At 36.3% G+C, this 13,577-nt stretch overlaps 1 protein-coding gene across 6 annotated transcripts in view; it reads right to left on the bottom strand.

Annotated features, from left to right (window-relative positions):
• ELF2 (E74 like ETS transcription factor 2) overlaps positions 1-13,577 on the bottom strand; it is a 92,791-nt gene that overhangs the window by 62,598 nt on the left and 16,616 nt on the right. For all 6 annotated transcript variants that reach the window (XM_027066248.2, XM_027066264.2, XM_027066274.2 and 3 more), the window contains exons 2-3: positions 1,809-1,896; positions 185-424 (exon numbers count right to left, since the gene is read on the bottom strand). In XM_027066248.2, coding sequence (XP_026922049.1) covers positions 185-256 — 72 coding nt within the window. In that variant the 5' untranslated portion in view covers positions 257-424; positions 1,809-1,896. The remainder of the gene's footprint in view (positions 1-184; positions 425-1,808; positions 1,897-13,577) is intronic.

Genomic DNA, 13,577 nt, shown 5'->3' with positions numbered 1-13,577 from the left:
CTGGCAGTAATTATCTCAACCTTCTATTACCTAAATTATATAAGGGCACATGACACATACATGTACAGTTTCATGCATTGTACATTTCTACCCTCAAATACCTGTTTCCCATTAATTTCAAAATTATTTCACGTATTGATTTCTATGAACAAAACAGAAATGTAATATACATTGGATGCCTAACCTCTTGATTTTCTACTCCATTGCTGGAAAGCTCCAAAACAGAACCTCCACTGTCAACCACTGCTGATGTCATTGTTTATTCCCTGAGGAAGCTTCAAACGCTATTAACCAATATAATGTAAAGGTTCATGGATGATTGCCAATGTTATAGATTTGCATTATCATGTTTTAAAAGTCAATAAACATGGAGTGAAGTAGATATCCAGAAATCCAGTCTTCTAAAGATGATTAACCAGAGAGCCTAAAAACAGGAAGAATTTGAAAAATTATTAAAAATATACAGGAAGGATATAAAGCACAACCTATTTTACAACCTAATCTTTGACATTTTTGTAAACTAAGAAAAGGGAACTTGGCTTATACAGCCCTGTGTCAAAAGAGGGCAGTAATGAGCATTCTACTTCTCAGAAATGTCAAGCTCATAAGCAATTACAACCAAGCTATTGTACATGGATGACCTTATGATATTTGTTTCTTATTTTAAGAGAGAAAATGTTATAACTTTCTCCTTTTATGAAGATGTACTTTTATTCCTGAAATATTTCAGTAGACATTTTTAAAACCTTTTAGGCGTTGGCAACAAAATATACAAAATAAAGTAAAATTATTTTCCTGTTTAACAAATTAAAAGATTTACTGGTTTGCAAATATTTCATTCTTCTTCTTTGGCTCATTTGGTTTATTTACCTAAATAATATAATTAGACTTGTCTTTTGCTTATGGTAGCAATCTTATTCTGTGTTCACATTTTGAATATTCTACTAGGACTAAAAACAGATTAATTTGAGTTGTTTATACTTTCAAATAGTTTAAAAATAAAGTAGTAAATCACTTATAATGCCTTTAGTATTACTTTATCATTCTATCATTCTTTCATCAATAATTTTTTTGCTACTGGTTAAATATTCAATATAGCAAATGGTTTCAAGGAAACATAATCCAAGCTTTTTTTCCCCTAGTAGAGATGACTGTCAGTATATACATCATCCAGATTTATGCTTTAGATTATTTCTAAAAGCTTATATTTTACTTGATTTTATGTATGTTAAATTAAAGCTTTTTTTTTTTTTTTAAGTAGACTCATGCCCAGGTGAAGCCCAACGCAGGGCTCAAACTCAAGACCCTAAAATCAAGACCTGAGCTGAGATCAAAAGAGTCTGACGCTTAACCAACTGAACCACCCAGGCACCTTGTAAGATTTACTTCTTAAAGAATTTTTTCACATAACAATTAAATACTTCAGAGAAATTAAGCATATTTAAAGAGGAACATATATTTCTAATAAATCATTCCATTAATATTATGTCCTACATTAATTTTGACTACTGCTACCATACAGATATGGAAATAAAATAATAAAGAATTTCTATAAATTTATACAATAAAAGAAATACCTGGAAAAAAATTTCACCCTACCTCCTAAGATACATTCAGGACTATGAGTATCCTTCTTGATCTTATCAACAGAAAATGGGATAGGACATATATGTATCTTAACAAAAATTAGTAAAAATCCACAATATACATCACACTAAAGCTCATTATTATCATATAAGGTAACAACTATTTTCAATTTCTTTTTTCTTAACATACAGGTAATATTGGCAGAAATAAAGTTTACTTACAATTTGAATGTTAAGTAGTCTAAGCATCCTTCACTATTTTCACAACTTGGCAAGAGCTAAAATACAAACCAGCAGTTCTTTGGAACTACTATTTGGGGGAAAAAAAACAGTATTAATATAATTCTATTTAAAAATATTTTGCTCAAAACAGGTATGATTCAGACAATATGTACTTATTACAACAAACCATCTGCAAATCCTGATAACACACATTATATAATGGACATAATAAGTTATTTCTAGGCTATTGAGAATCAAAAGTGTTTATCAAACTTAAAATTTTAAGTCACCACTAAAGTGTCAAATTACTGAATAATGACAGATCCAACATGCGTGGCCTATGCCTCATATTATGGGCTATATTTCAATAAACCAATAGGATTTTAACACATGGCTGCAGGTATAACCCTTGATGCCCAGGAGTTTAAAATCAAGTTTAAAAAGACTAACCCAGAAAACTACTGTAAAACAACACTAATGATATATCATATTGCCTAATAAGTCACTTTCCTGTTCTCTCACCCTCCAAATTTAGCTTGCATACACTTCCAAACATCCCAAGCCTTCTCAAATAGCCCTCTTCCCTTCAAAGGCTAATCTCCGGACCTATGCACTAGATGTTAGGCCTTGTTCCATCGATTATTCCCTCCTTTTCCTTAACCTTCTCTTACTTAACTTTGGGTCCTTTCCCTCAATATCTAAACATCTGTAAGACTCTTTCATCTTAAACATAGAAAAGTCCTCCTCCATGACTCTGCATACCCTCCACCTACTATTCTAGTTCCTTCTTTTCTCAGAGACGGTTCTAGAAAAAAACATCTATCTTCTGTCTCTACTTCCTAATTCCTCAGGTATTCCTCCTTTTATGGAGGTTTGGCATCCATCACCACCAACTGAAAGTTTTACTCTAAATTCTAATTGTCATTCAAATCCAATGGATACATTTCTGTTTTCATAGGACTTAATGTCTCTGAAGTATTTGATACTATTGATCATTCCATCCTTGAAACTCCATCTGGAATTTATCTTCTCCCTCTCTAGCTACTCTTTTTCAATTCCCTTCTGCAGGCCCACCCCTAATTTTCAAGGGGCTCGGAGCAAGAGTACAAATGGAAGCCTACAGTCCACATGCCTAAATATTTTAAAGTTATAAATCAAGCTAACAAGCTGGTAAATTATTATTCTATCCTCCTATATTCACATAAATACTTCTGTAACAACCTAAAAGGTTGATTTGGAATTCTGATTTGGAATTCTCCCTGATGTTCTACAGGAGCATGGGAATCACTCATTCATATATATATATGTATGTATGTGTGTGTACACATACATATATACATACACACACATGTAGACATCCCATCCCACACGTCCAAATTCTGGCCACATGCCTGCAAACAGCTGCAGATTGGTCATCCCTTGGGCCTAAAGAAGCCCATACATGTGTTCAGTCAAGAGAGGAGAGAATCAGGAAAGAAGCTTTTTTTTTTTTTAAATGATTTGAGTGTTTCTTTTTTTTTTTTTTAATTTTTTTAAACGTTTATTTATTTTTGAGACAGAGAGAGACAGAGCATGAGCAGGGGAAGGGCAGAGAGAGAGGGAGACACAGAATCTGAAGCAGGCTCCAGGCTCTGAGCAGTCGGCACAGAGCCCAATGCGGGGCTCGAACTCACGGACCGCGAGATCATGACCTGAGCTGAAGTCGGACGCTTAACCGACTGAGCCACCCAGGAGCCCCGGAAAGAAGCTTTGAAGGGCCACATGGGCAGGGAATTCTGGGGTTCAAATACTCAGAGCTTAATCTAGAAATGGGTACCAGATGGACTAGTTCCCTTGCGCATTCCCCCTCCCCCACCCTTGCCCACCAAATCCTCATGCTACCAGAAGGGTTATAGCTGGACAAAGGCTAGATTTGGACCTCTAAAGCACAGGGCCTGGAGCAGGGTTCCTGCTTGGTGAAGTCAAACAACAGTGTTACTCTATGGTCAGCCCTTACGTGGAGGTGTTTTCAGGATCTCATCCCTAATTTTCTTCTGATTCTTTATACTCTTTCTTACTACCTCATACACTGCTATGGCTTCACGAAAATCTCTCTTCCAATCTAACCTATTTTATGGGCTCCAGTTTGTCTACTAGCCACTTCCTTGCCTCTACTTCTTTGTGAAATTAAGTAGCATATAAATAAACAGTAAGCATCTGTTCCAGGATATCCCAGACACTCCATTAATTGATTCAGTCGTTCAGTAAATACTGAGCTCCTGTCATATTATCAGTTTTCAGGGCTAGAGGTGTAGCGGTGAATAAAGGAAAAGTCCTCATTCTTATGGGTCTTAAATTCCAGCAGGAAAAGATGAAAATAAACAAAATATGTTTAGCATACACATAGATAGTGATAAAGGCTAAGGAGACAAATGAACCAAAGAGAAAGAATATTCAGCAGGGAAGAGAACTATAATTCCAAGTTAGGTGGTCAAAAAAGAATTCACTAGAAAACTGACATGAATAAAGACCTGAAAGTAGGAAGTAAGCTGTGACAATGACTGGGGGAAGAGTCCTGTAGTTGAAGGAAAGGGAAATGCAGTATCTTCAGGGGGGAGTATGCCTCACTAGTTCAAGGAGGCCAATATGGCTAGAGTGAAATGAGCAAGAGGAAGAAAGAACAGAAGATGACAGAGAGTTAAGGGGAGGGGGCCATGTAGGCCCTCTTTGAGGACTGTGACTTTTACTCCAGGGAGAAGGAGAGTTTTATACAGAGAGATGACTTATTACAAGAATCATTAAGCTGGGTTGATTGCCATTTGCAACTACATGGATGGAACTGGAGGGTATTATGCTAAGTGAAATTAGTCAGAGAAAGACAAAAATCATATGACTTCGCTCATATGAGGACTTTAAGAGGCAAAACAGATGAACATAAGGGAAGGGAAACAAAAATAATATAAAAACAGGGAGGGGGACAAAACAGAAGAGACTCATAAATATGGAGAACTGAGGGTTACGGGAGGGGTTGTGGGAGGAGGGATGGGATAAATGGGTAAGGGGCACTAAGGAATCTACTCCTGAAGATATGCTAACTAATTTGGATGTAAATTTAAAAAAAGAAAAAAGAAAATTAAAAAAAAAAAAAAGAAGCTGGGTTGAGAACAGACAAGGGGACAAGGGCAGAAACAGGGAGATCAGTTAGGAAGCTACTATAATACTTAGGTGAGAAATGATAGTGGTTAGGACCAAAGTGGTAGGTTCTGGAGAGAGTGAAAAGTGGCCAACTGTTGGATATATTCTGAAGGTAAATGGACAAGATTTAATAGCAATTTGGATGTGGATGTGAGATAAAGAATCAAGAATGAATCCAAAGATAGCAGTCAGAGTACACAGGAATAGCCATTAAATGGGATAGGGAAAAGTGCAGCAGGAGAAGTATATGTCCCAAACTAAACACGTTTTCCTGACAGAGGAAACTGTGCTTAGCTAAGTAAGCTACCCTAACGCCCACACAAACAATCTAACATGAAGAGTGCCTGAAGTTCAGAGTTCCTGAAAAACAGAGTTCCATCAACACTATCATAGTTTCTCACTCTTCACCCCATTTCTATAATCTCATATCCTCTGCCATAGCTGAGGTCTTATTATCATTTCTCTGTATTGTTTTAATGGCCTCAGAATTTGCCTCCTCATCTCTAATTTTCCCACCCTTCAACTCCATCTACTGCAATATCAGGATGATCCAAGATGGAATAATGTTAAGCCCCTCTCAAAATTCTTCAATAGTTTCTCATCACGGGAGAAACTCTCAGCCTCTTTGTAAACATCCTAATTTAATAGGAACAAGCAAGGGGTATAGGTCTATTTCTCGGAAGTTAAGAAATGTTCATTCTGATATGCTCAGGTATGAAAATCACAAATCTAATCCACACTCACTTGTCCAGTCTCATCTTCCATTTTCTCCCTTTATCTACCCTTAAACCACAATTGTTTATAGTTCTCTATATTCTTCTCTCTCTTTCTGTGAACATCCTTCCTTTTGCTTGCCCATCTGCCAATTCCTAGTTGTTTTACAGGTCTCAAGTTGTAAGTACCCTCATCCTCTCAGGCTCAATATCATTTTTGTTTTAATTTTTAAATATTATTTAAATCCAAGTTAGTTAACATATAATGTAATAATGGTTCCAGGAGTAAATTTAGTGATTCATCACTTACATATAACACCCAGTGCTCATCCTAACAAGTGCCCTCCTTAATGCCCATCACTCATTTAGCCCATCCCCCCACCCAACACCCCTCCAGCAACCCCCAGTTTGTTCTCTGTATTTAAGACTCTCTTACAGTCTACCTCCCTCTCTCTTTTTACCTTATGTTTCCTTCTCTTCCCCTATGTTTATCTGTTTTGTTTCTTAAATTCCACATACGTATGATATCATGATAGGCTCAATATCATTTTCTAGGACTCTCCTTCCCCATCCACACCATGTGCCTCCTTCACAAAAACATCAGGGAAATAACAGCTTCCAGTAGATCCTTCACTTGCCACCTCCTATCAACTGTATCAAGCCCAACACCTATGCCTTTGTCTCAGTGCCCTCCAAAATCCTGCTCCTCTTTACCTTCCTAGTCTTACTTCGAACTACTTTCCCCCGAAGTAACAAGTTTTAAAAATCTGTGGTTTATATCACCTAACCAGGGCCTTTCATACAGTAGATACACAGTAAAGATGTGATGAATACAAGAATAAACAAACACGTTCCAATGAAACAAGTATCTTCACTGTTCACATACCATGCTCATCCCCATCCCTATCCCTCTGCTAGTGCTCTTCTCTTACCAAGAAGGTCCTCTTCTTTGGTTATTCAAATTCCACCTATTCCTCAAGGACAACTTTTTCCCTACAACTGAGTAACCTCTTTCTTATCTCTTACTACACCAGTTCTTTCAATAATACAGAAACAATTACAATCATGTAAATGCCATTAAAGAAACTACAAAGTATAGTGGAAACATTAAAAAAAAAAAAAAATCCAAGTCGACCTCGGAGAGTTCTGGAGAGACTTCAGAAAGGAACCACCATTTGCTCTGATACTTTAAGCCAGATAGATATTGGCACAGCAATAAGAAGAGAAAGAACTTTGAATAATAAATGCTAGTCTCAGGATTGAAAAGAAACTGTGAAAAATGATAAAAACTTAAGTATCACTCAGGAAATCTCTGCTCAGACTATAATTTAGTTCCTTAGAGTACAAACCACACTCTCATCAAAAAATTGTTTAAGTGTATGACTTCATATAAAGTACAAAAACAAGCAACACTCCAACTATAATATTAGAAATAGGATATTATATTACAACAGGCTAGTATAATATACAAAGAATGCTTAAAATAGAGGAATAAAGGACCAAAAAAAACAAAGAAAAAATAAAGAAAACACATAAATATACAATTTACAAAAACACATAAAAAGATGGCCTTTAGGGGCGCCTGGGTGGCTCAGTTGGTTGAGCGTCCCACTCGGTTTTGGCTCAGGTCATGATCTCATGGTTCAGGAGATCAAGCCCCCGTCAAGCTCTGGGCTGACAGCATGGATCCTGCTTGGGATTCTCTCTTTCCCTCTCTTTCTGCCCCTCCCCCACTCACACTCTCACTCTCATTCTCTCTCAAAATAAATAAACTTAAAAAATTCTATTAAAGATTTTTATACAATCTACATTAACATACACATGAGTAAATGTGATGTGAATTCTTGTTAAGGTTCCAGTTTTCATGTTGAATTATGGATTCTTGTGTGTTTCATAAACAAAAAGTTATGCTTGGGCTAATTATTTAAGTATGTCATGGATCAAGGACTATGATTCATATGATTTTATATAACTGGGGTCCAAGGAAGGGGGTTTAAAACCATATTAATTTTATTAGTTTCCCATCCAAAGTGTGAAAAACTCAACTGGTTCCCTTTAAATATGTCATGCAATTTGAAAAAATATTTACTAATCCTCTGGCAAATTCTCTTTTTTTCATTTTAACAGGCTATGTTAATTGCTTCTGATCTAATTGCTTCTTTTTTTAATGTTTATTTATTTACTTTGAGAGAGAAGGAGAGCGAGTGTGCATGCGCATACATGTGAGCAGGAAGAGGGGCAGAGAGAGAGAAGAGAGAGAATCCCAAGCACAGTGCAGGGCTCAAACTCACAAACCCTGAGATCATGACCTGAGGTGAAATCAAGAGTCAGAGGCTTAACCCACTGAGCAACCCAGGTGCCCATATTTTCATTCTTTACATGTAGTGTCTGGCACACTATGAACATTGAATGTCAATTTATTATTATGTCTTTGCAGAATCTGTCAGAACTGAATCACATTGCTAAAGCTTCACGTAAGAATAAAGCAGTAGCAGAATAGATGATAATTCCTAAAACCTAATTGTTCCTCATGCAAAACGGGGATGTTCATTTTTATAATTTGTTAAAACAAAAATTAGGGGGCGCCTGGGTGGCTCAGTCAGTTAAGTATCCAACTCTTGGTTTTGGCTCAGGTTATGATCTCACAGTTCCTGAGTCTGAATCCCGTGTCAGGCTCTGCTCTGAAAGTGGGGAACCTGCTTGCAATTCTCTCTTACCCTCTCTCTCTGCCCCTCCGTGGCTTGCTCTCTCTCTTAAAATAAAGAAATTAACTTTAAAAAACAAAACAAAAAAAAATAGTACAGCATTTTTTTTTTTTAGTACAACATTTTAAAGGGATAAAAAGTAGGGGCACCTGCATGGCTCAGTTGGAAGAGCATGCAACTCTTGGCCTTGGGGTTGTGAGTTTGAGCACCATGTTGTGTATAGAGATTACTTAAAAACAAACTCTTAAAAATAAAGGGATAAAAAATAAACTAATGAATCTTTTAAAAATATTCCCTTGTGAAAATGGGAATGAGATCATTTTGAGGGAACTAAGTCTAAGGAGTATACAGTTTAGAAATATTCGGGCCCATAAGTCAGAACCAGAAATAATTTTGGCAGCAACAGTTCATGTCATGGGACCTACTTTAGGGCAAGGTGATTGATCCAGATATTTAAAATTGGATGTTAGAAATTTATAGGGGATAAAAGATTGCAGAAAAGCCCTTTTAATCTGGAAGAGATCTTAGCGCTCATTTTACAGAAGAAAAAACACACGGAAGACGCTAATTGAAAAATCCAGTGAAATAACTTGCCAGCCATAAAAGCAGTTTTGCATTTCAAGAGTCCCACACCATGGATAACAGTATCTTAACATCCTCATTTACTCATGGCCCTGACATTGTTATCCAATTAAGATATATGTTCTTAATCTTATAGATTCTCATGTGAAATATATATGAATGATATATAGATAAGGAGTGAATTTAGATAATCTGTGACTTCATCTAAATTCCATATAAGATATTTTGATGTTTTTCTTACAAGCATGTTTTGTTGGTTTCTCCAACAAAATAATTACAATGGCCAGATTCCTGGATATAACCTAATTAATGTTAACTTGTTCAACCTATTTTATGATGATTAAAATCTAACAGAGAAGTATCATCTAAAAACACTCTGAATACAGATATCTTAATAAAAAAAATAAACATACTCTGAATAATCAAACTTCACAGTTATTTAAAGAATTGATGAGTAAAGAGACAAGACAAAATCAACCTGACTTAGCTGCCTACAGTCACCACTGGAGATAAAAAAAATGATATTGCTGCCTAGCTACACTCCTTTAATATTATTATCCTCCTAATCTCTGTTACCATTTTGCATAATGCTCAAATTCTAGGGCAGCAATAATAAGGGTCAGAATAAGTATACGAAGGAAGCACATTTTACAATCCAACCTATCTTGAGGCTGAAGATAAGCAACAAAGATCTGATTATTTATCAATAACCTTAAATTTATATGACTATTCATTCCCAGATTTACTTCATGAACTATTTGTAAGAAATAGTAAATTGTGGGAATAAATGTGTTTAGCCAATTTCCAAATCAAGTAAGAACCAGAAAAAAGGACAGGTACTAGGAGGTTTAGTTAGGGAAAAAGTAACAATCAAAGTCATGGCTTATGTCCTGACTTTGCTCAGATGTTTGAAAAGTCTCAAGTCTGGTCACAATAGCCCCTTGTATATCAAAAAGAGATACATAAAAGTCTTAAAAGACTTGTTTCAGGGGCACCTGGGTGGCTCAGTCAGTTAAGCCTCCGACTTCGGCTAAGGTCATGATCTCACGGTTCGTGAGTTCGAGCCCCACATCGGGCTTTGTGCAAAGAAAGCCTAAAATCTAGTTAGGTTCTATTCCAGAAAGCAAAAAAGGAATTTTCCTTTTTTAAGGAGGGACAAATTGCCAGCCTAGCAACTGCGATCCTAACTTAGTGCAAATAATTCTAAAACCTTAGCCAACTTCTGCACTTTCATGATTTAAAAAGGAAATAAAACTGCCTTATACAAGAATCTTTTTAATATTCTGATTTGATAGGATATGAATCCATTACAGTGAATTTATCCTGGACGAAAGTCAACAACTAGCTTAGTTTAGGGTACTTTTTCCTTCATTTTCCAAACAATAATGGGATAATTACAGGTAACATTCATACAGCACTTACGTCATGCCAGGCATTATTTTAAATTCATTATATTATTAATTGATTTAATCGATACAATCCTACAAAACAGGTATTATCAGTCCCATTTTATATTGGGGAAGACTTGAGACATGAGGAAATTCAAATAACTTATCCAAAGTCAAGCAACAGGCAAGTGAGTCACAATATCAACCTAAGTAGTAGGGCTCCAGAATCTTAAGTTTTTCTGCCTTATGATTATACAAGTATTTTTGGTTTTGTTTTACTAAAACTATGAAAGAATCACAGAGCATCTTTCCCACCCCTCCCTGGGACATTTTTCTATCTACTTTCTTAATTGGCTTATAACATGGGCTAATTAAAAGGCTTAAAACACGTTAAGTGGATGTTACACATATCTTGTCTACATAAGTATATATTTTTTTCTCTTTTCCAAAAAAGCGGGGGCAGGGGGGAGGGCAGGAAGATGAATTCTTTAACTCATAAATCCTCTCATATAAATTCTATAGGCCTTAGGGAGAAAGTGACAGCATTAGAAATTTTTTCTACTTTGCTCTCTTCAGGGTTGAGTTTGTTTTTAGAAAGAAATGTTGGCCTGGAATTCTGAATCATCAGCAAACAAAGATTCTCAGATATAAGCCTTATATGCTGATTCAAGTTTACCCATATTTCAAGTAAAAGAACCTGGAACCAAAGTATAAACATTTTCGTAATGCTAAATAAAAAGGCCCCTGCAAGGGCACCTGGCTGGCTCAGCAGGTGGAGCATGTGACTCTTGATCTCAGGGTTATAAATTTGAGCCCCATGCTGGGTGTAGAGATTATTTAAAAATAAAAATTTATAAATCAATCAATAAGCTCCCTGCAGAAGCAACTAGGGGAAAAAGTACACCTACTCTCACTTTGAGGCCTAAACTATTTACAAGGTTACCTAATTATGCTAAGGTTTACAGCTCCCTCCTCAGGGCCTGGAACATGGGTACATATGGGCCTATAGGATGCATAATGAATGGATGTATGAACAAATGCATGCTTATTTTTATTTGAAGGACTAAATATCATCTCTTCCATTGTACCTAGGACTCTAATCACCAAGCAAAGGTAAATACACTTCGTCCCCAGAGGTTAAAACACAAATCTTCAGATTCTGCAGAGCAGAATTTCTTTTAGTCTTGCAGAGGTATATCAGGAGTCTCACAGATCTCAGCATATAGTTGTATTCATGGATATACTAAATACACCAACGTACATATGCAATGTTTCTGTCCAGAGAAGCCCATCAGAGACTCAGCACCCAAAGTTTTATTGAGGGTTGCTCACATGGGCACCCTCTACCTCAGGTATACTCAAATTCTAGACCCCTAGGAGGAAAGCAGATGTTCAACATAAACCATATTGTTTGCACAAACAGTCTAGGCACAGTGAATCATCCTTATCAGTTACTGGAAACACTCTGAGAGTCAAGTTCCCAGATGTCAGCTATGAGCCAACCTTGCAAACAGACCTTTCTAAGGAGAGTAGTCTCAGACCTGCTATGTTAAAGTTATTTAACTCCTTAAAGTCTCAGACTCATCTGTAAAAAGGAAAAAAAATAACAGAAACTACTTCACGGCTAACATGATTATTACAGTGGTATTAGTCTCCAGTATGATGGCAAGACTTCATAAAGATCACTTGATAATGAGGAGGAGGACTACAGAAAGTTATAGTAATGTAAAACTTCAACTTAAAACTTAATCTTTAACCCAGCAGCAACTTTTAGAGGAGGATAAAAACCATAATGATCTGGAATGAAGAGGACATAAACCCCACTTCTCTCCTGTAAAAGATATGGGAGGATTATTTTATCATTATAGAATGATATTATGATTGAGTTTAAATGCTTGGATAGGACATAGAATAGCATCTCCACTTCCAAAAATTAAGTAAAAATTCATGAAGGCAGAGTTCCTGGAACATTCTCAACTCATCCAGATTATGAAATAAAACATGAGCTTGCCCTGGAAGTTTATTTAAGCACACTATTAGAGAACGAAAAAGAAAGAGGAAACAATTCACTAATCCTTTTAAAATGAATATACTTTCTATTTCTTACTAATTATCACCTAAAATTAAGATAATCATTAAATTTAGATTTAGAATGGTATATGTTAACATAGAATTGAGGTTTATAAGGAAAACCTATTTTTTAATTCATGTATCTAAATGGTATCCACTGCAAGATTATATATAACATTACTCAAATCGGGCAGTTTGTTCATGAAAACATTGAAACTTTGGCCTTCAAGTATAGATAAGAATCCAAAAGATTCTGAGGTTTAATATTTATTCTGAAATCACTATATTACTTGCTTGTTTTATCCCCAATTCATGAATTTAACTTTTTTCTTACATTTTTAATTATTTTTTAATGTTCAGTTTTCAGAAAGAGAGACAGACAGAGCATGAGCAGGAGAGGGGCAGAGAGAGAGGGAGACACAGAATCTGAAGCAGACTTCAGGCTCTGAGCTGTCAGCACAGAGCCTGAAGCAGGGACTCAAACCCATGAACCGCAAGATCATGACCTGAGCCAGCGTTCAACACTCAACTGGCTGAGACGCCCAGGCATCCCTTGTCTTACATTATTTACAAAGTTTAACCCTATGTTAAACTTTCCACAATGTTCCTCTACCACAATGTTCCTCTACGTTTTCTTATTATCGCTAATTATGGCTAAGTAGAAAACTATAGACCATTATAAATTACTGGATTAGAGAAATTTTTTGGTTCTGTTCTTTGGCCAAATTTATAATCCCCAAAATAATGCAAATTAACATATGCTAACTTGGGAACCAAAACAAATTAGCTTTATTCTATTTTATTTTTTAATTTTTTAGTGCTTATTTTTGAGAGAGAGAGAGAGAGACAGAGCGTGAGTGGAGGAGCACAGAGGGAAGGAGACAAAGAGTCCAAAGCAGGCTCCAGGCTCTGAGCTGTCAGCACAGAGCCCCACGTGGGGCTTGAACCCACAAACTGCGAGATCATGACCTGAGCCGAAGTGTGACGCTCAACCAACTGAGCCACCCAGGCACCCCCACTTTATTCTATTTTAAATGAATCATATCAAGGATACTAAAGAATGTTTTTTAATTGTCCGGATTTTATCCTGTCCCAAGTCATCTTTTTGTCACCTCCCTATAATGAAGTAAAAGGTGA

Source organism: Acinonyx jubatus, chromosome B1, assembly GCF_027475565.1.
Source record: "Acinonyx jubatus isolate Ajub_Pintada_27869175 chromosome B1, VMU_Ajub_asm_v1.0, whole genome shotgun sequence".
Classification (NCBI taxonomy): domain Eukaryota; kingdom Metazoa; phylum Chordata; class Mammalia; order Carnivora; family Felidae; genus Acinonyx; species Acinonyx jubatus.
Note: the sequence above shows the minus strand (reverse complement) of the source record. Positions and strands in the feature narration are given on the sequence as shown.